The sequence below is a fragment of the Colletotrichum acutatum genome (genome assembly GCF_030867785.1).
Source record: "Colletotrichum acutatum strain CBS 112980 chromosome Unknown BDZ83scaffold_84, whole genome shotgun sequence".
Taxonomy (NCBI): Eukaryota; Fungi; Ascomycota; class Sordariomycetes; order Glomerellales; family Glomerellaceae; genus Colletotrichum; species Colletotrichum acutatum.
The window spans coordinates 149,757-172,227 of record NW_026849078.1 but is presented as its reverse complement, the minus strand read 5'-3'; the positions used below and the strand labels follow the sequence as shown (position 1 = coordinate 172,227).

The following is a 22,471-nucleotide window of genomic DNA, read 5'->3' as shown; positions in this document are numbered from 1 at the left end:
TCTTAGGCCTGACCAAGTTGATGAATATCCAGAAGAACAAGAACGATCACTCCCATCTCTATCAAATATCCGTGGCTGCTCCTAGTTCTTCCGACCGTTCATGATGAGCCACTGTTGTCTACACATGAGAAGGCACCCCCAATCAAACCGTCGGCATAGGCGTCAATGATGTTTTGAACGACTCCATAAGTACCACCAATAGTCAGGAAAACGGCAAGCAGAATCATGAGCCAGTTCAGCCAGTAGACCATGGCTTGCCACCAATTTCCCTGTCTGTAATGCTGGTGGTCGAAGATCCATAAGTAACCAGGAAGACCAAGTGCCAAAGGTGCAAAAGTCAAACTTCCCGCTAGCGCCAATAAATAGTTGAAGATGGGGATTCCAGATGCCAAGAGAAATGAGACCACGGACATTCCGAGGGTGCAGGCAAGCCAAACAGACCAGTGAACGACCGAGTTCTTCTGTAAATGAACAGAATCTCGCAGGATCCTGACAAACAAGTACTTGGCGGCGACATGGATGTAGAGACAGGCGCTGACCATCAGACCGATCAAGCCAATACCGTACGAGACTTTCTTGACGGTCTCTCCAGCACTGCCCAGTGAAGGAGAGGCAACCCACTGGCCGCACCAGCGATAGACAACGAGTGAGAAGGTCAGGTAGGAGGCTGTCACAATACCCATGCAAAGGTACACAGCTTTATTGTAGTCCTTGGGCTTCTTCATTTCCGAGATGACGGGGAGGAACGCCGATGTTCCTGCACCAGAGCAGAAGATGGTTGCAACACTGGTGATTGCGGTCACGAAGTTTGGGTTTCCGATGACATGGTAACCCAGGTCGAAATCACCGGTCTTTGGGGCAGCGGCAGGTCTGTCGACTTGCGTAACGGCAACACTATGATACATGTTAGTGAAATCCAAGAGGTTGTTGAAGCGCATGGCAGACGACAAGATCGATACACTCGAGAAATCTGGTGTGGGTTGAAATGAAGTGAACTTACACCACGATAAAAACGGCGATATACACTGACAAAAAGCCAGCCCATGTCAACCATGCAATCTTTTCAAATTTTCGAGCACTTGCAAGAATAAAGACACAGGCAGTGGCCACCAACATGAAATAGTTGGTACAGAGGGCATGGTTCGAGAGCGTGTTGAAGGCAACTGATGTGCCAAAAATGCCCGATGCACCGACGATTGCGTAAGTGACGAGGAACAAGACCCCGACAACTTCCTTCAGCCAGACACCACCAACAACGTTGGCCATATCCGCGATGGAATGGCATCCAGCATGGGCGTTGCGGAAATTACCCTGGATAATGGCGCAATACGTGTTGAGGAACTGCCAACCGAGAACATTGATAGCGCCGGGCAGTGCACCCAACACAAACATGGCTGAAGGAATCGTGAGAACACCGGTTGCGAAAATGACTTGGATTTATTAGCTACGCCTCTGCTTACCCGATGAAAAGATTTCCTTACCCTTCAAGAAGATTACTGAGGCGTGGATCCATCCCACGGTACGGAAGTCAACCGTCCCTTCGCCGCGCTTGAAGACTTCAAAAGCATCTTCGGCATTCTCGAGCTTTCCCGCGTCGATGCTACCGCTGCTCCGGGCCGGCGCCGGTGTAATGGCGTCGCTCTTTTCGGAATTGGTCTGGGACATTTCGACAGCGGCCTCGTTTGATGATACTGATCCCGATGCCAGCTAGAGTGATTGCTTTCTACCGATTCCGTGGTGTGCCATGTGACGGATGAGCCGCGGACATCACCTCAATATAAGATCGTTTCTGTCAAGTGAAGTTGGAGCACTTGGTGATATCGATTATGACGAGTGAGATGAACATGAGAGCCTGGCGTGGCTTATCTCCTAGCTGCAAAGGCGTTCCGACGCAAGATAGCTGTCGAAAGGAAGGACTGTCCAACCCCGCGACGAGCTTCAGATGCCGCTCCAAGATCGTGGGTCGCCGACCCATGGCGACACCCAAAGTCAAAAGTGCGTTCAGGGGTTGAATGTGCGTTTGTGGAGTGCCAGTGGGTCAAAACAAGGTTGCTGCGATAAGGTTGGGGTATAAGTGACGGCTTGGGGCAGTTGTCATGCCCATGTGCCGAAGTTGGAGTCAAGAAAGCCTCGGGCTTGGAAGCAGATATACCCCATAACCAAAGTTCCACACTCACTGATATGACCAGAGCATCATTAGTGATAAGCGCGGGGTCAGTGGACGAGCTTTGGAGGCATGCATGTCAAGGGATTCAACAAACGGGGAGTTACTCCAAGGTTTTTGCAGTAAGGTAAGACGCAGAATCAGGTCTGTAGAGATGTTCGCCGGAATCTTCTGGCTGCACGGGTTATTCGAACAGTCATGGCTACCGCCGGCGCGGAGATGAATCGTGGGGTAATAAGCAACTTACCTCAGAAATTCTCCAGTCCCTAACGCAGAACTTTTGGGATGGAGATCAAATGCTTGGCAGGTATGTGAATATGGAGGCAAGTAAGATGGAGTAGGCATGGAATCTCTTGAGCGTTGAGATTCGGATATCAATCTTCCGTTACAAAACTGAACTAAGGTATCTATGCTCCTATGGCTTCTTTCTTGAGCATGGCGCCAGGCTCCGCAGGCATCACAGCTCCCTGCGCCGGCGCCGTCTTCGTCTTGAACTCGTCGCAAATCTGCTCCATGGTGACGAACTCCACCCCCTCGTGCTTCTTCATGTGTTCGATGAGTCTTTCGTGCATGAGCAATGCGTGAGGACGACCAGACACGTCCGGGTGGACTGTCAGCGGAAAGATGAACTCATCGTACTCGCGGTAGAAGTAGTCGAAATGATCTCGCCAAATGTCCTCCACATCCCTGGCGTTGACAAAACCATGGCTGTTGGGCGCATCTTTGATAAACATCATTGGCGGCAAATCGTCGAGGTACCAGTTGGCTGGTATCTCCACGAGCCCTGTTTCTTGTCCCCTCACAAGGGGCTTCATCCAATCGCTAGGCTTCTTTTTGTAATCAATCTTGGTCCATTCATCGCCAGTTCGTAGATAATACGGTTGGCAATCGTGATGGCTCATACTGTGGTCGTATTCAATGCCATAGTCGAGCAAAAGCTGGGCCCCCTCCTTGCTTGTTTCCCACCATGGCGCGACGCTACCTCTTGGTGGCTTGCCCGCGAAGTCTGTGAGCATGCGATATGTCTTATCAAGAATTTCCCTTTGTTGATCGATGGTCATATCTGTCGGATTTTCATGCGAGTAGCCATGTAAGCCGATTTCGTGGCCCGCGTCTCGAACAGCGGCCATGTCCTCGGGGAAGGTCTCAAGGCTGTGTCCTGGGATGAACCATGTAGCCTTGATGTCGTACTTGGCGAGGAGTCTGAGCACCCGTTGAACACCTATCGTTCCAGCAAAATAACCTGGATTGCGCGATCGTAAGCTCAAGTATACCACGAATACCCAATTACCTTAGATTCCGTCACTTACCTCTGCTGATATCGTTGGATGAGTCTTCTCCTCCGTAGGATCCTAGCCAGCCTGCGACCGCATCGACGTCGACGCCATAGCTAACAAGAACACGCTTCTTGCCCATTCTGATTTGCGATTGCAGGGAGGGGTGATGCTCTCAAACGGTGGAATAATCTCAAATCGGTTGCTCGAGACTCGTGCGGGGTTCGGGCAAACGCAGAGAGAAAAAGGTTGCTGCGCTGCGAGTTGATTCCTCTTAAGCAGTTAACCTAGCAGCGGCTCAGTCAGCCATGTCACTGAGGGGTATTCATCATCTTATCGGAATTCATTATGCTATCAATTCTGCAATGCCTTCGCAAGCCTTGGCTCGCTTATCGCGGGGTAGCTTGTGTGGATTGACCTCATATGAAGGTAAGGACCCAAAACAGGGATCTCGGCCTGGGTAGATGTTTTTTGTGATAGTTTTGATTGGACGGCAACCATCGGGCATTTAGCCTCTCCATCCACATCATTTCACCGATCACTTGCATTCAGTCCGGAGCTGTGGTATTGAAGAAGGAGGGGTATTGCCCGAAAAGGGTGGAGAGCTCCATCAGGTCGTGGGCTTCCGGACCCGCGGTCCAGTTGGAGACAAAGAGTTTATTCATGTAGAGGGCGATGGGTGGTATGGTCGACAAATTTGGAGGCAACCTAGGAGGCGCAAAAGTTGCTCCAACCATTCGACTTAACCCCTCTTTGAGTCGGATGATAACGGCCAACAACCATCGACAACTCTCCAGCTTGAACCCCTCAGAAACTTGGCCACCAGTAGAACAAGCACATCTAGCATAGAACCCGAAATAGCCATCCATCGTTCAAGGTCCTGATCCAACTCCATACTTGAGCTTAACGCTCTCCTCTTGCGTAAAGAGTAAAAATCAAGAACAGCAAATGCTCTCAGCGCCTCAGTGTGTGTTCTGGGGCCTTGGCAGACTCAACTGCTCTTCCTGAGGGAATCATGGGAAATATCGCAATTCCTCCACTGATGCGAGCAGCCCAGATAACGGAAGTCAGTCTTCATGATGCTCTATACTCCAGGAGACAGTTCGGGAAATGCTAATTTACGCCTCAGTACAACAAACCATACGAGCTAGTGGAGAGAGCAACCCCGTCCATTCGCGACAATGAACTCCTTATCAGAGTTCGTGCGGCCGGATTCTGCCACTCGGATCTACAAGTTTTGCAAGGGCAATTTGACTCACCGTTAGGCATGATCGCATCTCACGAACCTGCCGGCATCGTGGTTCGGGTCGGTAAAGACTGCGGTCAGAACTGGAAGGTCGGTGATAGAGTTGGGGCTCTCAACTACAAAAATTCATGCGGCAAATGTAGTGGCTGCCGTCTGTCACTTCGTACTAGCAAGAAGCAAAGTCTGGACCCAAGATTTTGCGAAAAGCGACAAACCGCTGGCTTTCATCATGATGGGGCATTTGCCGAGTATCTTGCCATAGATCCGGAGACCACCGTCAGCTTACCGCCATCCCTGTCTTTCGAACAAGCGGCACCATTGATGTGTGCAGGTGCTACAGTTTGGGGCTCACTAGAAAAGGCAACACGTGAACTGGAAGCAGGAGACACTGTGGCTATCGTCGGCATCGGGGGGTTGGGTCATCTCGGTTTACAGTTTGCCACCGCCATGGGTTTTCGCACCATAGCGGTCGACAGTCGACCAGCAGGGAGGCAGCTCGCTACCGAGATGTTCAATGAGAGTCTGAGGCCGGCACTGGTGGTGGACTCTGTCTCGGAGCATGCGACCTCTCAAATCATGGACTTTACCAACGGAGAGGGAGTAGCCGCAGTTGTGGTTTGCACAGACTCCCTGGCAGCCAACAGTTGGGCATTGACGCTCCTACGCATTGGAGGCGTCATGGGAGTCTTGGGCTTACCTGCTGAGAATTGGAGGTTCGACTCTAGTGTCATCGTTTTCAAAGAGCTCACGATTCGGGGAAGTTATGTTGCGAGTAGAGAGTCTACCGAAAGGATGATGGAGGCTGTGGAGAGGGCCAGCATTAGGTCTCACATCACTCTGATGTCGTTCGACGAGATCCCGGGCATTGTCGCGGTTTATCAGGATAGTGGATTCAAAGGCAGACTTGTGGTGCGCCTAGCAGAGTAAGGATACTCCATCAACTGAGGAGGTTAGCAATATCAAATGTGATCTTAAGATTTTGTGTGTTAATTACCTTACGCTTAGTGTTTCCCTGCTTATTCGAAAAGATAACATGCGCCCTACCACAATCTAGGTAGTCATAGTCAGTACGAGAGTGACAACAACGTGAGATAAGGCACTCTCCCTATCTTAGCGGCCGGTAAATTAACTTGATTCATGGTGATGGAGTTTCAGAGCTACATTCACTCTCTATTTTACCCCAATTTTATCTTTCTTTTAGTGGCCTTGTGGACAGTGATATGCGCCAGCGCTCGTTGCAGGATTATCCGCATTCAGTAGCTGTGGAGTTGGGGTCGTTAAATATTGTCTCCAAATTCTCTTCGCCCTCTTCGAATTACCCCAATGCTCTTACGCCCCTCCCTCCACAATCTCTCGCACCACAGTAGGTTCGACTACTGGGGCTTGGAGGCACAGAGCAGCGGGGGCACTCTACGGATATTGCCATCGCGTTCGTTAATGTCGACTTCAATCTGTTTGTCATTGGAAACCCGCCTTCGCCACAGATTGACCCAATGGCCCGCGGAAGAACCCCCGACAATTTCTCGTGGGTTCAGCATGGATGTCACTCTCGAGCCTTTATGAACAGCATGCTGGCTAGTCGGTCCTTACCACAGTCCATTGAAACGCATCGATGACCAGCAATCCCACAGCACACGATTGACGATTGCCACCTCCCATCATGTCTGTTTTCTTCAAGGACATCTCCACGTGAGGACCAATCCAAGCCTACCTGATGTGGTCTGAATGCTGACAAATACGCCACAGGGACAATCCCGTTCAGAAAGGCGACGTCGAGAAGCTGCTCGAGCCGCTCGGTTTGACGATCAAGACCGAGGAGTCGGCCGACTACCAGAGACTACTTGCTGCGGTTCACGATTGCGCTACCCGTATCGACAGCCTTCCGGACTACCAGCCGGTCCCCGACACGAAACGATATCCTCGAGAGAATGTACACATTCCCACGGCAGAAGAGCAAGAGTTTGGGCACGCTTGGGCACATCGGTTCTTGATCAGGGGAGACAAGTCAGCTCCTGGCCCGTCTCGGGTATGCCTGAAAGGAAAGACTGTATGCTTGAAGGATTGCATTGCCGTAGCAGGCGTTCCGCAATTCTTCGGCAGCGATGCTTTTCCTCCTTGGACGCCATCGACGGATGCAACGGTGGTGACACGAGTGCTGGATGCCGGAGCCGACATTATGGGGACTGCCACGTGTGAGCACTTTTGCAACTCCACAGCATCTTTCACCAGCGCGCAGGGCACAATCGAGAATCCCTACAAAGAAGGCTACTCCACCGGTGGCAGTACCTCCGGGGGCGCCGCCCTTGTTTGTTCCGGAAAGATCGATATCGCGCTAGGCACAGATCAAGGCGGCAGTATCCGGGTTCCAGCTTCATTTTGCGGCTGCGTCGGTGTGAAGCCAACTCATGGGTTGGTGCCTTTCACGGGGATAACAAGCGGCGATGCTATTGATGACCATGCAGGGCCCATTTGCCGCTCGGTGACAGAAGCTGCCGGGTGTCTCGATGTGATCTCCGGATACGACGGCATCGACGATAAATCTCTAGGCGCTGCGGCTCACGGCTCCTACAACTTCTCGGGTGCTCTGTCAGGGAGTTCCGGTCGTTTGGACGGAATGAAGATTGGTCTTTTGAGGGAGGGCTTTGACCAAGAGATTGTTGACCCCAAAGTCAGAGAACACGTCCTTTCGGCAGCCCGGAAACTGGAGTCTCTGGGGGCAATCGTCGAGCCTGTATCCGTCCCTCTCCATCTGGAAGGCCCTTCAATATGGACGATACAACAACGTATTGCGGGCTCTTCGGGTATTCTGGGGAGAGCTTCGGGACATAGAGGTCTTGGCCTGACTGAGTTTGAAAAGGCACGGCTGCCCTGGGCTGACTCGAGCTTTCAAAAGCTTTTCCCCTCCACAAAGAACACCTTTATCAACGGCTTGTATCTCTCAGACAAGTTCCCGGGTCTCTACAGCAAAACAGTCAACATCGGTCGGCAGATCAGCGACGCCTACCAGAGCAAATTCCAAACGTACGATGCAATAATCATGCCAACGACCCCTTTTGTGGCACCACGACATGGGCCTCGAGACTCCGTGTTGGGTTCATTTGAACCCACCATAGGATTGACCACCAACACCGCCGTATTCAACGTTACTGGACATCCAGCAATGTCAATACCCGTCGGATTTGTCGCCGCAAAAGATGACGCCCAGGTCTTACTTCCTGTAGGTATGCAAATTGTCGGAGGGCTATGGCAAGAGAAGAAGATCCTCACCATTGCACATGCATGGGAGACAAACTTTGACTGGAAGAGCGCCACGAGCATCGCCGAAGCTCCTGAACCTATTCCTGAGACTCTAACAACGGGCTCGAATGGCAAACTCAATGGCAGGACGATGCCTGAGGTGAACGGCACGACTTCACCAAGTCTTAAGCGCGTGAAGTTGGCCGTGTGAGACCCTCACGAGAACAGGCCAAAAGAGCCACATTCAAAGTGCCATCTAGGTTTGGAGTCTACCTTACGACGCGAGAGGTTTAGTTTTTATAGTCTCAAGGTATCTATCATGAAATAGAAGTACGTCGTCGGGAATTCTCACGCCATATCACCCCATGCCTCGATCTCAAGGACTTAATTGCCTACTTCTATGCCATACACACACAGTGATACACACATACACACACTCTCACTCGCTCTTTGACCACGGTTGTGTGCTTGGCCCGCCACGTGTCGCCTAGTTCTCCAGCAGTTCCGCATTTGATACACAGAGCTCAGTCAAGCACTTCTGGGAATGAACGCTTGCGGCTCAATTTTTCCCAACAAAGGAGAGACCGGCTCGGTATGCCCGTCAGAACATCTCAATTTTACTTCCCCGCACCACCGCGGTACTACCCGTACGGTAGCAACCGAAGACACCCTCGCCGCTCGGCCACCGCGGCGAGAGGGCTCATGCTGTGCTTCGCTAATGTTAGAGATACAAGTACTGATCAAACGCAAGACTGACATTGGTCGGCTCGCTTCTATCCCTGTCTCCCCACCAGAACCCCAGCAAACGGGATATGTTTGGTCACACAGAGAGCTCTCCGCCCGGCCATCGTCTGAGTGAGCGCTTCCGGAATAATTCACTTCATTCCATCTCCACCGCCGAACAGTCGCCAAATTCTCCCAGCTGACGAGTGGACAAGCACAGCCCAACACCCTTCCCAAAGCTGCTCCTGGCGGCTTACTGCGTCAGGAAACAGAGGGTTAAAGCCTGCCACCTTGAGCACACATCCGAGACAGAAACATGGTCCGCAAAGGAAGCCCCAAAGTTCGGACTGGATGCATCACCTGCAAGTAAGTCTACTAGGCGTGTCAGGCTGTGAGCGATCCAGGCTGTGCCGCACTTACGGGGTCCATATATCTCCATCTGATCAGCACCTAATTGATGGTCTTTAGAGCCCGCAAAGTCAAGTGCGACGAGGCTAAGCCGATATGCAATCGCTGCACCAGTACAGGCAGGCGCTGCGATGGCTACAGACCCGCTCGTCAAGGAACCATATCCCTACACCAGCCAAATCAAGTCTTCCCGGGAGTCACCAAGGTCAGCGAAGGTCGAGCTTTACAGTACTTTTGTGAGATAGCGGGACCAGTCATGTCAGGAGCCGTGGATCCGTATTTCTGGACACACGTCGTCATGCAGTTCAGTAACTTCGAGCCGGCCGTCAGACACGCCGTCATTTCCATCAGCAGTCTCTATGAAGAGGCTCAGGAAAATTTTGAGGCTACTGCCACCGTACGGCACAGCAATCAAAATTTGGCCCTACACCACTACAATGCCGCTATTCACGAGTTGAGGGTCATGGACTCTCAAGAAAAGCAGCCCATAATCTTACTTGTTTGCGTTCTCTTCATCTGCGTAGAGATCATGGGCGCCAACAGGAAAGCAGCACTGCAGCACAGCAGGCATGGTGTCGAGATATTGAAGAGCATCTCTCCCGACTACATGTTCTCGTGGACCATGGAGCACCTCCTACCGATATTCCGGCGGCTTAGCGAGTTCGCTCTCTTCTTCGGTGAAGAAGAGTCGGATTTCCCTGACATAAGGGCTCTAGAGGGGCCAATGCCACAATTCTTCCTCACATTCTCAGACGCACAGCTGATGCTCGATGTCCTCTTTAATCGAACAGCAGAGTTCATGCGCTCCCAGCGCAATTCGCAACGAGCCGCTTCAAAATCACCTGGACCCGATGAAACGGGGACACCGCCCTCGAGTCTTCTCTCTGAGCATGCCGCCATCAACGCTCTCCTAGAACAGTGGTTCAAGCTCTACAACGACTTCATGGCCATCAAACCCAAGGAAGCACCTACACAAAGCATTCAAAACAGCAGGTCAGACTCGGATCGGCCCAAGATGCTGCAATGCTTTCTCTTGACTCGTTATGAGTGCTGTTGCATATGGCTCAACATGGCATTCGATACAAGCGAAGCCGGCTATGATAGATACATCACCAACTTCCGGAGGATTCTAAAGCGGCTCCTCTGGCTGGAAGCCGAGGTCCCAGATCCTTTACGTTTCAACACTTCAAAACATCCACACTTCATCTTCGAGGCTGGCTTTGGCGCCATGCTGTTCTTTCTCGTCTCATCTTGTCGTGAATTAGAAACGCGACTAGAATTCTTACGGCTAATGCCAGTGCTGGGTCTCCCGCGGGAAAATCTGTGGGAAGCAGACGTCCTAGTTGCGGCTGCAAGGAAAATCATTGAGCTCGAGCACGACATCAAATTGGATACAAAGGGGCGGCCTATGTCTTCTCCATCGTTTGTGCAGCCTCCCGGGGAGATGAGGGTGACGGACTTGTGGACGGAATCTCAAATGAGACCTGACAGTTTGCAGATGGATGATCAAGGTGTGTCTCATCGGACGATACAGGTTGTGAGGCGAGATTCCAAGGGCCAGACCTATCTACAGTCTGAGAATCTTGTCGTGAATGGTAGGATGACTGGGTAGCGTGCTGGCAAGGGAACTCAGATCGTTACAAAACTCAACACTTTGGTATGAAATCCAACATGTGTCGGCTTTGCCGGCTAAGCGGCTTCCTCTGTGTCCGGGTTTGAGCCTCGACTGTTCAAATAGGAGAAGGTCCTATCAGCACTTCATAGATCCGATTGTGGAAAGTGTTACCACGAAGTAGTGCGGGCGAGACCGTACTCGATGAGATTTGAGTTGTCATTATCAATTTTCAGTTGATGGTGTAGCCTCCGTCGACGACCAGAGCATGGCCTTGGACAAAGCTGGCTTGGCTCGAGCACAAGAACAACACTGCATTAGCCACCTCCTCGGGTGTCCCCATACGCTTCATCGGCGCAATGTCGATTGCGGGCCTCAGTCGTTGTACCAACTCTTCTGACGCTGTTGTCATTGGCGTGGCGATGACTCCCGGGCAGACGCAGTTGACTCTGATATTGTCTTGCGAATAGTCAATGGCATCTGACCTCGTCATGTTGATGATTGCGGCTTTGGACGCGCAGTACGGTGCTGACGCGAGTGTATTGTGTGAGCAATCATGCGACAAAAACTGCTACTGAGAGAGGTGGCTCGACGTACCTGCAGCCGGTCGAGCCACAATGCCGAGTTGACTCGCGATGTTGACGACGGCGCCGCGTTGTTCTGGATGCTCTTCATGGGGTTGCTGTTTGAGCATATGGCTCAAGACCGCCCGAGATGCCAACCAACTACCCCTGTAGTTGACATTGGTAATGAGATCGAAATCGGCTGTTGACGTTTCGTGTGACCGCAATGACTGGCCTAGTATACCGGCGCAGCTTACTGAGTAGTCGATGCGCGAGAACTTGTTGGCAATTCCGCCAACGAATGAATTGACAAAACCTTCATTCGAGATGTCGCCTTCTTGGCTAAAGACCTGTACCTCTGGATTGATATGTAGAATGGCATCTTTCGTATCTGCGAGTGACTTTTTATTGAGGTCTGTGATGGCAATTCTTGAACATCCTGATCTCGCGAACCCTTTTGCGACTGCAGCGCCGATGCCTGAGAGATCCGATTAGAGCTTGAAGGTGCGACCTGCAGCTTCATGGCGCCATTGGAGTTGTAACTCACCAGTCCCTCCTGCGCCAGTAATGAGAGCAACTCCGGGAAATATGAACATGACGAGAGTTTGGCAGCTGTGTCCGGAGATGAGTAGGTCCGATGTAGTAACTCCAAAGTCAGATGTACTCTGCTTATAGGTGTAAGATTGTAAGCAATCTCAATTGTTGGAATGGCATTCGGATCAGACCAATGTCTCTTAGTCCACATACATGTATCTGGTGGATACCGCGGGGAGAGCCGACAACTTCCGAATAACTCAATGTCACAGTGACGACTACGGAGAAAAGCAGGGAATGCCGGCCTGTTTGTCTCAGGCGCGGAGGATGATCATTAACACCCTCGACAATAGACTCCAAAGGCTAATTCCGTGAGATAAGGGCGTTGGGCTGCAGGGTCGCAGGGTCGTAGGGAGCCAAGGGGGTGTCTGATTACGAGTCAGTCTCCAAAGATAGCGGACGATCCAATCCACGGCAGTTGGAGTTATCTCTGTCGACCAAGACCCACAAGAAGCCGAAGTCTTCTCCAACATAAGCCAGGCGGATGCCCCAAAGCCTCTGCTCTCCAACTTACCCGGTCTTCCTCAACTCCAACACGCAAGAGGCCCGAAGAGTCTCGCGAGGCGAAGGTGGAAAGGATGCTGTCCCACAACGGCACGAGCTTGCATCCACAACCACACCCGCAGCCGCAATCGCAGCCGCTTCACCAGCAGCAGCCGCAGCAGCAACTTCCGCGACCGCACTCGACTCCAGTCAAGCGAAGGAGGCGAACCGGTCACGGCCCTGATGCGCGGTCCTGTCCTCACTGTGGACGAACATTTAAGCGCACCGAGCACTTGGAGCGCCATGTGCGAACGCGTCAGTCGTCCCATCCGTTCTCATGTGCCCCCTCCCTCAGCTTCCTCCAAGTGTTGGGGTGATCTTTGTCTGGAGTCAACAATCAGCTACCCCTCCTGCTGGCGCTACACTGCTAGCTCATTTCAAGACCAGACGCTCGGGATAGTGCCACGTGCTATGATGCTAACCGGCACGTTCTTCCAGATACCAAGGAGAAGCCATTCATCTGTCGATGTGGAGCTGCCTTTGCCCGGCGTGACTTGCTGACCCGCCACCAGCGAATTGCTTTCCACGAGGATGGATCCGAGTCCCCGGGTGTCCCATCGGAGCCGGACTCGGGAGAAACCCATGGGCCTGTTGAGGCTGATCTGGCTGCTGCCGTCTCCCTCTCGGGAATGAGCGTGGACCATTGGGCACAGCAACAGCCACCTGCACCACCGTCAGAACTGTATCCCATGGCGGTCCCACGGAACGAAGCTCTCGTAGATGCCTCATATCAACAGGCTCTGCTCGGAGATCAATTCTATGTTAATGGTCAGTCGATGGCCCGAGTCCGCTTTTCTGACTTTTGGAAGCTGATGCAAAAGTATCAGGTAATCAAGATGCTGCGGGATTTGACGCCCACTTCAGAGAGTTTGCCAACTTCCTCGATGGTGTTGGGCTGCCAGCGGAATGGAGCCCCTACTTCCACGGCCCTGACAGAGATCACGAGGTTACCGACACAACGGTGAGAATGTCTAGAGAAGGGACTGCTACGCCGGGGGCACGTAACAGTAGAACTCGGCCGGGAACGCCTTTCAGTTCATGGCTACCATCAGCGCCCACTGGCAATCGGATATCTGAAACCTTGCCAGATACGAGTAAGTCTTGATCAAAGGCTCGCGTGTTGTCCAAAGCCATCTTAGCTGACGTAGTAACAAGACCCACGGTCTGTTGACATTGATTCGCAACCGTATCGTATATCAGACGAGCAGCGGTATCGTCTCAGTAGCTCCGTCGAAACATTTCGAGACATTCTCGATCCAGACTTCAAGTTCCCATCACGGCATGCCTTGTCGCGCTATCTGACCTCATTCTTTGAAGGATTTCACTCGCACATGCCGTTCATCCACACGCCAACGTGGCGAGTCCCTGAACATTCCATTGAACTCATTCTTGGCCTCGCTGCAGTCGGCGCCCAGTATTGCTTCGAGCATCGAATGTCCGAGAGACTCTTTCACGCGGGCAAGGCCATTCTTATGGAGAGATTAATGCACGAGTCGGAAACGTTTGGTGTGAATACCGGTTCGTCCCTCAATCTTCACAACCTGACGCCGCAACGCCGCACCTCGCAAGGATTTAGGGAGAGGGACTGGGGTCCTTGGGAACCAATAGAAACAGTTCGAGCCCTGATTGCTCTCATGGGTTACGCAACTTGGGAGCCCAAAGTGTCCCTCGTGCAGGAAGCGTTTGCTCTACAGGCACTTCTGGCACAGATCCTTCGGAAAGTTGGTCTTTGTGAAGAAGATGTCCCTCAACTTCCTGCCGATCAGGCCACCCCGCAAGCCGCCTGGCAAGCATGGGTGCGACAGGAGTCTACGCGCCGAGCCAAGCTCATTGCCTTTTCCTTCATGCACACTCACAGCATTGCCTATAACGTGTATCCTGTGCTGCGTAGCAACGAGGTTGGCCTCCGACTCCCTTGCTCGACTGGAGAGTGGAAAGCGCAGTCGGCGAGTCAGTGGCAGACTGCTCGCCAAGAAACTGAGAAGCAACAACTCTACTTCCAAGACGCTCTCTCTTTGCTATTGAGGAACACTGACGGGACCGCTCCCGTCGACCCCATTCCAACACCACTGGGTAACTACATCCTCTTGCATGGGCTTCTCCAGAGAATCTTCATTGTCCGCGATTTGTCTCTCCCAGTCATGGATCAGTCAGCGTCTCTTCCCATTGAAGAGGTTGATAAACTTGAGTAAGTCCCTCTAAGTCTCAATGTCTCTCAGTTCGTGATTTGATACTGACTTTCTCATGAAGACGAGGCCTGCGTTCCTGGACTGCAGGGTGGCAGCAAGCTCCCGAATCTAGTCTTGACCCCAACAACGAGAATGGACCCATCCCATTCACGTCCAGCTCTTTGCTCGGCCTCGCCTATGTGCGCATCTACCTTCACCTTGGTCCGTACCGGCTTCTTGAATCTCGAGACCCTATGCGTATCGCCAAGGCCATCAACCGGTCTCCTGCCGTGGAGCGGAGTGGTGGTGTCATCACCGCGCTGCTGTACACTGCTCATATGCTCAGCATCCCTGTACGACTTGGCGTTGACCGCGTCGCGCGCAGCCAGGCATTCTTCTGGAGCGTTCGTCACTCACTTTCGGGGCTAGAGTGTGCGGTTCTGCTCAGTAAATGGCTCTCATCACTCACTGAATCCGTCGCGACAACGCCTCTTAGTGGTAAGCTGATCCGTGCTTTTTCATGACTGTCTCTCGGCATCCCCAGACTGACAGAAGAGTAACAGACAGCGAGGATCGGATCTTGCATTGGGTTCGATGCATTGTGGAAGAGGCGTACGATGTCGTCGATTTTGAAGACGATGAGCCCGAAACATCAGTAGATCGAGATCCTGCCTCACTGAGCCTCGCGGTTCTGAGAATATGGGCACACTTTTTCAAAAGCAACACGCAATGGCCCTTCATCAACATCATCGGAAAGAGCTTGGAGAAGTACCGTGAGTTACTTATGCGCAGCAGAAAGCAGATGGTCACTTGATGTTAGAAAAAGCATCCCTATCGAAGAGATTCGATATGAAAATATCAGGAAGATGACGCAGCGGTCCATCGAGTAGGAGGACAGACGCTGAAGCACAATCAGGATGCCGAATCAGTTGAAATGCTGCCTTGAGTTTTGAAGTGGTGTGCGGTGGTGGGTCTTGTCGCTCTCACCATACGAAGGCTCTGTGGCGCCCTTAGTGCTGACGAGGGAAGATGGCTTGGCGGCAACTTATAAGCTCGACGGTCTGCCCTATCTTATATGCAGCTCAAGAAAATCAGCTGCAATCAAGAGGATCGTGAATTCTTGACGTGGAGTGCGAAGTTATTGATCCTGCTTGCTCGTGCCAAGTCAAGCAAACATTTCCATGGCCACCTCCGAGGAGAAATCTCGAGATGCTGGGCCTCCCAAGGTCTTGGCCGTTGGCATGCTTCGCACAGGCACAAACTCTCTCGCGGCCGCCCTCTCTGAGCTGGGCTTCAAGCACGTCTTTCACGGTCTAGATTCCCGGACGAAGCCGACGCACTGGGCATTCTTCGAGCGAGCCGCCATTGCGACTTGGCCTGAAGTGAACGCAAGAGGCCAGACACCTCCTCCTACGCCCTTCACTCGAAAAGACTGGGATGAACTCTTCGGGCCGTACGACGCGGTGACCGACCTGTCTTCTTTCTGGGCACTGCAGCTGATCGATGCCTACCCCGACGCCAAGATCATTCTCACGGAACGCGACTTTGACAAGTGGTTTCCAAGCTTCGATAGCCAAGTTATCCAACCGCTATTTGGGCCGTGGGTCGACGTGTTTCTCAAGGGTGTGGGCATGGTGATTGGTAACAGGGCTGGCTTCGCCATGCAGAAGACTATCAGCGGTTTCTTTGGCGGTGCTCGCACAATCGAGGAGCTGCATCGTCGAGCGCCGGACGTCTTCCGAGAGCATTCAGAGCGCGTCAAGGCTCATGTGGCACCTGAAAGGCTCTTGGTGTATCGCGTCGGCGAGGATGGATGGGAGCCTCTTTGCAAGTTTCTTGAGAAAAACGTGCCCAAAGACAAAGCATTCCCGAGAGTCAACGACAAGGCCTCCCATACCGAGACGGACAGAGTCATACGCCGAGCAGCTTGGCTCCAGGCTGCCCGGGCGATTGTGCCGTGTGCCATCGGCATAACGGCTGCGTACCTGGGATGTGTCTATTGGAGTCGCATCGCCTGAATGTAGCCATGGCTGAGTGTTGAATTCAATGTAGTATGAAAAGAGGCATGAATTGAACACAAGTCGTATGTGATGTTACCTTTTGTTGTCTTGCTGAATTATTCTGATGCTGGGAGAGTAAAGTAAGGTACCTTGGGTACTTTACCTAGGGTGCCATGAGGTAAGGTACCAAGGTGCCTATCTAAGGTACCTTAGGTAGGTAAGGTAGGCAAAGCGATAAGATGAGATAAGATAGCGATAGATCTATCTAATCGGGGGGCTGACATAAGGCAGACCAATGGAATGGCGGAGGCCCGCCAGAGTGGCAGCTTCCAGTGTCCCAGCACCCCAGCAACTGTTCCTACCCCTCCATAACCGCCGTCTCCGTCCACTGGATCCACCCGCCAGCTGACGTAGCGGCGCCGCATCTCGAGCTTCAGACACCACCTCACCACGCACCACCGCACCACCGCATACTCCGCTTCTCAACGCGACCGCTTCTGCAAACAACTCTCCTGCATAGGTTTAGGGCATATATACTACTATACCTGCTTTTTTTTTTTTCTTTTCTTCCTTTGCTAGAACCTACAACGCACGCTTCGAGACGCACCTTGGTCCTCAACCGCCAAGATGCAGTCAGGCATCTCCGGTGTGTAATCAATGCCCACATCTCCACAGACTACTCGTGATCTAAAGAGCTAATGTTCGGCAGCCTCCGAGGAGCTCATCTCCCAGTTCAATACTCTCCTGTCCACCGATAACCACTTTGGACTTCTCATCACCATTGAAGCCGAGACCCTAAAGCCCGTCCAATTCCTCGACAAGGCATCGTCCTCTTCCTCCTTCGACGACAACCTCGCTTCCCTCCAGCCTCACCTCCAGCCCAACGAAGCCCTTTATGCCCTCCTCCGCCGCTATGATACGGCTCCGCACCTGACAGCCGTGACCTATGTCCCCGACTCGGCCAAGGTTCGCCAGAAGATGCTGTTCGCGTCTACCCGCCTGACCCTGGTCCGAAAGCTAGGCTCCGAGCACTTCCGCGAGTCCATCTTTGCCACCATGGCAGAGGAGCTGTCTGCCAAAGGTTTCGCTAAACATGATGCTCATACCGAGCTCGAGGCTCCGTTAACGGAGGAGGAGCGCAGCCTCGGCGCTGTTAAGCAGGCCGAACAGGAGGCCAGCACCGGTACGGGAACCAGGGAGATCCACCTTAGCAAGACCCTGGCCATGCCCATCGCCGAGGACGCCCTCGCCGCACTCAAGGAGCTGTCACCTGACAGTGGCAAGACATTGGTGATGCTGGTACATTTGAATCCCCTGCGACGCTTCTTCTTCTCAATATAGCCTGGCTGACTGAATATGTACAGAAAATCAACCCCGAAAAGGAGTCTGTCGAGCTCGTCCCCTCTAGCGAAAGCCCCTCCTCTATTGCCGAACTCACGCAGACCATTTCCTCCACCGAGCCGCGCTTCACCTTTTACCGATTTACGCATACCCACAACGAAGCCGAGTCGAGCCCCTTGCTCTTCATCTATACCTGCCCTGTCAACGCCGGCAACAGGTCCATCAAGAACCGCATGCTGTACCCTCTTATGAAGCGCGCCGTACTCGACGTAGCGTCCAGCGAGGCAGGGCTGACGCTCGATAAGAAGCTCGAGGTCGAGGACCCCAGCGAGATCACTGAGGATACGGTTCTCTCGGAGCTACACCCCAAGGTGACGGTTCGACAAAACTTTAGCAGACCCAAGAGACCTGGTCGGTAGACGAACATGTGCCCGGCCGTGGCAGGTTTGTGGTTAAAAAAAAAGAATTGGGTTGGAATTGAGCGCGTGCAACGCAAATTACATCCAAGACCCGTAGATCGGGCTGACGATAGACAAAGATTTCAGTCGCAATGCGGTACCTTCTATGAACATTGTGCTCCCGTACATATCTACAACTTGCACGTTTTCCAATCTACCACGTTACGCATTCTTGTCTTTTCAGAATCATAGAGCCGCCCTTGAGTACGCAGATAAGACGTGGTATCTTGCATCGACAGATATCCCCTTGCTCTTTCACGTAGAAAAACAAACAACTTTCTGCTGCATCACTACCGTGTTGCAAGCGCCATTTACTACTCTTCGTAGCCAGCCCCAGAGAAGGCGAGGTTGCTCTTCTCCAGCTTCTCCTTGAGGAATTCGTACACGGTAAACGTCACAGCCTGGCCGGGCGCAACTCGCATGATACGCGGCGTGATGCCCTTGTAGAAGGCGTGGAACCCTTCTTGTCTGTCGTCACAGTCAGCATGATTTCACTTGACAAGGGGCGAAAAGGAGACAGTGGCAGCCACATACTTGAACATGTCAGCCGAAATCTTGGTGATACGACTCCACGCGCTAACGCCGTACTCGGCCGGCGTTTTTTGCAGTCTCGTCTTGATGGTATCAATTGGCGCATTACTCAACGGGCCCATGGCGCCACTGATGAGACCAATCAGGGTCGTCTGGTAGCCCGGCAGCGTCGTCTTCTCAAACTCGGGCTGGTACTTCTTGAGAGCCTCCTTGAAGTACGAGTAGGCCGTGAAGTTGACGGCCTGGTTGCTGCCCTGTCGCAGAGCCGTCAGCGACACGCCGCGGTACAGCGCGCCGAAGCCTTCTTCCTTGACGACCGTGTAGAGCGCATGCGCAGCGTTGCGGTACTTTGGGATGTCGAGGGGGTCGGCCATGCTGTGGTGCTGCGCCTGGAGGCGGATCTTGATGACTTCCATTGGCGTTACGACGGCGACGGCTTCCGTGACGCCCGCAGCGAGACCGGCTATTCCAACACGAGAGCAAAGGTTAGTCTTGTCCGGTACACTGGCAGAAGAGCACAACTCTTGTAGAATGACTCACCCAAAAATGTTGCCTGTCCACTGACGACCCCCGTGCTCTTGTCCGCCAAAGCATTTTTATACCCCTCGAAACTCGTGAAGCGGATGGCCATCTTGGGCACGATACCCGTCAGAACGGCACCGAGACCCTTGTACAGACCCAACGGTGTCTCCTTCTTGACAATCTCGACACCCGTCTTGATAAAGCCGCGCTTGGGTGCGCCGGGCTGCCTCGCGCGCCGCGACAGCTGCATTCGGACCTTGATCGTGTCTGTGGGTGTTGTTCCATGTCAATTGACTTTGTTCTTTTGCTTCGAGTATGCGCGTCTGCTTGTGCTTGGGTTTGTGCTTGCGCATGCATATGCGCGCAGCGGGAGGGAAGTTTTAGTGCTGCAAGGAAAGAAGAGAGAGTCTTACCGAGTGGATGACATGCCAATGCCTCCATCATGCCTGCACCACCTCCGGCTGTCGGGTCGTGTTAGTGACGATGCCTACGCCGTGCCGCTCTTGCGAGAGTAAGTATACATACCAATGAGGTTCACGGCGGCCGAGGTCGGCGCCTTGCCATCTTGTTTTGTCTTGGACGCCATGATTCAAGATGGAACAGGTAGATGATACGACTGATATGGAAGAGAAGGGAGGAGACAGCAAGTCTTGCGCCGAAACCAACAAAGGAGAAAGCGAGCACTGGTATTGTTGATATAGAGTATAGGTGGGATGCAAGATGCGTCACAGTAAATAAGAGAAGAAGGAGGGTATCATGACAATCACAAGGGAGAAGCTGGCATGGGAAGAAGTCGGAATAGAATAAGAAGAAGATTCGGAACAAGTCGCTGCCAGGGACCTCCAAAGGCAAAGCCAAACATCCTCGGCGCCGATGACAGAAGCCACGGCAGAGCGGGCAATCATGTATATAAAAGGTGGCGCATACGGTTACTGACTAGATGGAGGGAGACATGGTATGGCATTGGGAGGGGAGGGGAGGGGAGGGGGTGGGCCAATGTCAAAGGTACGCCGCACAAGCCAGCATAGAATCAGGACAGGAGGGAAGCAGATGACTCGAGGTTTCGTCCCGAGCCCGGGTGTGTAAGGCGGTCTTGGTCTTGTCTTGGGGAGAGTGTGAGAGAGAGAGAGAGTGTGCGTGTGTGTGTGTGTGCCTGGTGTCATCATACCGGTAACGGGGATTGTAAGTTTAGGAGCTAGACAAGAAAAGCATATGAGGAGAAGGTCTTCTCCATCTCCCCTTTCACCCGCGGCACAACGAGGCCAGCCAGACAAACATCAGCTCTTGAGCCTAGGACGGCGGCACGCCAGCGCCAGGGGTTTCGGTAAACCGGGCGCGTGAGGGGGAAGGGGGGCGTGTACGGATAGACTTCTAGTCTTCCATGCCATAAGGTAGGTAAGGTAGAGAGATGAGAAGGGACAAGAGAGAAGACAGAGAGAGGCAGCACGGGACCAATGTCTGCGTGGCTCAAACCATTGAACTCTTCAGACGTCTGTGACTCTGTAGCGGGTTGCGCTGCGACAGACCATCCCAATTCGGCGGAACGGAGGCCAGACGGGGTGTGATTGGCATATTGGAGACCGCAAGCGTACCTTGGACCTCGTCTTCATCTTTGGTTATTGGTATTCCTTGTTGGTTGAACAGCTCCAGTCTCCAATGGTACTTCCGGTTGAGCGTTGAACAAACACTGGCTGGACCAAGGGAGCTGAGTTGCATACCCACCTGCCACAAGCCTGAAGTGAGTGCGATCATGTGTTGTTTATCCATCACTCACTTCATAATGTCTTCTCATTCTTCCTTTCTTCACGTCTCCTCGGCCTGTGACATATTGCTCCACAGTCACCCCAAAAGTGACGTAGCGGCAGTTGACCCCGTTCCAGTTCCAGTTCCAGCGTGCGGCATGCTGCAGCAGAGAATAGACACACACACACTCACACACACCGAAAAGGGAGAACAAACGGGGCCAACTCGCAGCTTTGCCGACCCCAAGCCGAGCTTGTGATTTTGCGGGGGAGCATCCCAATGGTAAAGGGGAGACGGCTGCTGCTGCAAGGAAGTGCGGAACTGGGAGTCAGAGTGTGGGGAGTTGGGGGCCCGGCTACTTCCGCCCTTCCGACTGGCCAGACTCATTCGCCAGAAGTTGCCGAGGTTCGGACGCTGGTCCTGGCCTCACTCACTCAGTCATTCACTCCAGGCCACTCACTCACTCACTCCCGTCACTCACCTGCTCACTCCCTTTTGCCCTTTACTCGAGTTCTCTCTTCTCTGTGACTGATAATTTATCATCATTCTCATTCTCATAATAATGAAGCCAGTTCTCATCCCTTGCACATACCTCACTCGTCTTGCCTCATCTTCTCGGAGAGAACAGAGATCACAAGAGACACAGTCAAATGGACATGACTGAACCGAGCAACTTCCTGGTGGCCCTTCAAGCTTAGTCATACAGGCACCGCCACATGGCCATCATCATCACCTGATGAAGGCCGGTGGAGGGACGGGAAACTAGCTTGGACCTGGCGAGGTCTGGCACTGGTGCTGGTGCTGATTTGCGGCGCCAGTATCAGATGAAAGTCGCAAGCGGGTGAGGCTGACGAGCTACCACATACACCACACAACGTGCATGCCAGTGTGACAAAAGCATGTGAAAATCAATGGTACGACTCGTAATTTTTGTAGTAGATTAAAATGAGGGCTCATGATGCATCCCATACTAGGAATAAGCGCGCCGCTAGATTTTCCCTCTCCTATGTCGCCCAACCCAATTCCCTTTTTCAGTTTTCCTTCTGGGTTTCTTTGAAACAAAATGACTCCTCAAACGCCATCCCATATGGTCGGGCTTCTCCACCCGTCCTAGTACCGGTTCCGGTCCCTGTGGTCCACGAGGACATCTAAATAATCTGAACAAGAATGAGATGAGCTGCAACGAAATCGCTTCTCCGTTGTGCAACACTGTCCGTCTCTCATAAATCGCCGTTGGGGAATCGTCTTTTCAAAACTCCCGCCTAAAACAATGGAATCCTTTTTGCAAGGAGGAAGGGAAACCCGGGAAAAAAAAAAACTAAAAAACTTTCCATCGCTGTCCTA

At 52.7% G+C, this 22,471-nt stretch overlaps 10 protein-coding genes across 10 annotated transcripts; 6 read left to right on the top strand and 4 right to left on the bottom strand.

Annotated features, from left to right (window-relative positions):
• Positions 1-98: 98 nt before the first annotated feature.
• BDZ83DRAFT_583710 (transmembrane amino acid transporter) lies at positions 99-1,665 on the bottom strand (the record flags this gene model as incomplete). The annotated part of the gene is made up of 3 exons (XM_060505690.1): positions 99-894; positions 1,001-1,430; positions 1,482-1,665. The coding sequence occupies 3 exons, from the start codon at positions 1,663-1,665 to the stop codon at positions 99-101; spliced, it is 1,410 nt and encodes a 469-aa protein (XP_060362225.1).
• Positions 1,666-2,502: 837 nt separating this feature from the next.
• Positions 2,503-3,905, bottom strand: BDZ83DRAFT_630100 (polysaccharide deacetylase). The gene is made up of 3 exons (XM_060508797.1): positions 3,857-3,905; positions 3,475-3,725; positions 2,503-3,407 (listed from the first exon to the last, which is right to left on the bottom strand). The coding sequence occupies exons 2-3, from the start codon at positions 3,578-3,580 to the stop codon at positions 2,572-2,574; spliced, it is 942 nt and encodes a 313-aa protein (XP_060362224.1). The 5' UTR covers positions 3,581-3,725; positions 3,857-3,905; the 3' UTR covers positions 2,503-2,571.
• A 576-nt stretch (positions 3,906-4,481) lies between these two features.
• BDZ83DRAFT_630095 (alcohol dehydrogenase GroES-like domain-containing protein) lies at positions 4,482-5,782 on the top strand. Its single transcript, XM_060508796.1, has 3 exons — positions 4,482-4,551; positions 4,698-5,631; positions 5,688-5,782. The coding sequence occupies exons 1-2, from the start codon at positions 4,515-4,517 to the stop codon at positions 5,609-5,611; spliced, it is 951 nt and encodes a 316-aa protein (XP_060362223.1). The 5' UTR covers positions 4,482-4,514; the 3' UTR covers positions 5,612-5,631; positions 5,688-5,782.
• A 196-nt stretch (positions 5,783-5,978) lies between these two features.
• Positions 5,979-8,516, top strand: BDZ83DRAFT_437651 (amidase). The gene is made up of 2 exons (XM_060503084.1): positions 5,979-6,373; positions 6,431-8,516. Exons 1-2 carry the CDS (start codon positions 6,345-6,347, stop codon positions 8,130-8,132), a joined length of 1,731 nt encoding a protein of 576 aa, XP_060362222.1. The 5' UTR covers positions 5,979-6,344; the 3' UTR covers positions 8,133-8,516.
• Positions 8,517-8,732: 216 nt separating this feature from the next.
• Positions 8,733-10,780, top strand: BDZ83DRAFT_437602 (uncharacterized protein). Its single transcript, XM_060503083.1, has 3 exons — positions 8,733-9,010; positions 9,113-10,474; positions 10,544-10,780. Exons 1-3 carry the CDS (start codon positions 8,961-8,963, stop codon positions 10,662-10,664), a joined length of 1,533 nt encoding a protein of 510 aa, XP_060362221.1. The 5' UTR covers positions 8,733-8,960; the 3' UTR covers positions 10,665-10,780.
• A 116-nt stretch (positions 10,781-10,896) lies between these two features.
• Positions 10,897-11,823, bottom strand: BDZ83DRAFT_721633 (short-chain dehydrogenase; the record flags this gene model as incomplete). The annotated part of the gene is made up of 3 exons (XM_060512401.1): positions 10,897-11,192; positions 11,262-11,705; positions 11,775-11,823. The coding sequence occupies 3 exons, from the start codon at positions 11,821-11,823 to the stop codon at positions 10,897-10,899; spliced, it is 789 nt and encodes a 262-aa protein (XP_060362220.1).
• Positions 11,824-12,311: 488 nt separating this feature from the next.
• BDZ83DRAFT_704700 (uncharacterized protein) lies at positions 12,312-15,346 on the top strand (the record flags this gene model as incomplete). The annotated part of the gene is made up of 6 exons (XM_060511495.1): positions 12,312-12,619; positions 12,803-13,132; positions 13,192-13,458; positions 13,520-14,552; positions 14,615-15,030; positions 15,090-15,346. The coding sequence occupies exons 1-6, from the start codon at positions 12,400-12,402 to the stop codon at positions 15,344-15,346; spliced, it is 2,523 nt and encodes an 840-aa protein (XP_060362219.1). The 5' UTR covers positions 12,312-12,399.
• A 367-nt stretch (positions 15,347-15,713) lies between these two features.
• Positions 15,714-16,550, top strand: BDZ83DRAFT_754639 (uncharacterized protein; the record flags this gene model as incomplete). The annotated part of the gene is made up of 1 exon (XM_060514503.1): positions 15,714-16,550. The coding sequence occupies one exon, from the start codon at positions 15,714-15,716 to the stop codon at positions 16,548-16,550; it is 837 nt and encodes a 278-aa protein (XP_060362218.1).
• A 609-nt stretch (positions 16,551-17,159) lies between these two features.
• On the top strand, positions 17,160-18,292 carry BDZ83DRAFT_721630 (cofilin/tropomyosin-type actin-binding protein; the record flags this gene model as incomplete). Its single annotated transcript, XM_060512400.1, has 3 exons — positions 17,160-17,178; positions 17,242-17,831; positions 17,897-18,292. The coding sequence occupies 3 exons, from the start codon at positions 17,160-17,162 to the stop codon at positions 18,290-18,292; spliced, it is 1,005 nt and encodes a 334-aa protein (XP_060362217.1).
• Positions 18,293-18,645: 353 nt separating this feature from the next.
• BDZ83DRAFT_583708 (mitochondrial carrier domain-containing protein) lies at positions 18,646-19,970 on the bottom strand (the record flags this gene model as incomplete). Its single annotated transcript, XM_060505689.1, has 5 exons — positions 18,646-18,799; positions 18,866-19,325; positions 19,403-19,651; positions 19,798-19,845; positions 19,910-19,970. 5 exons carry the CDS (start codon positions 19,968-19,970, stop codon positions 18,646-18,648), a joined length of 972 nt encoding a protein of 323 aa, XP_060362216.1.
• Between the last annotated feature and the right edge of the window lie 2,501 nt (positions 19,971-22,471).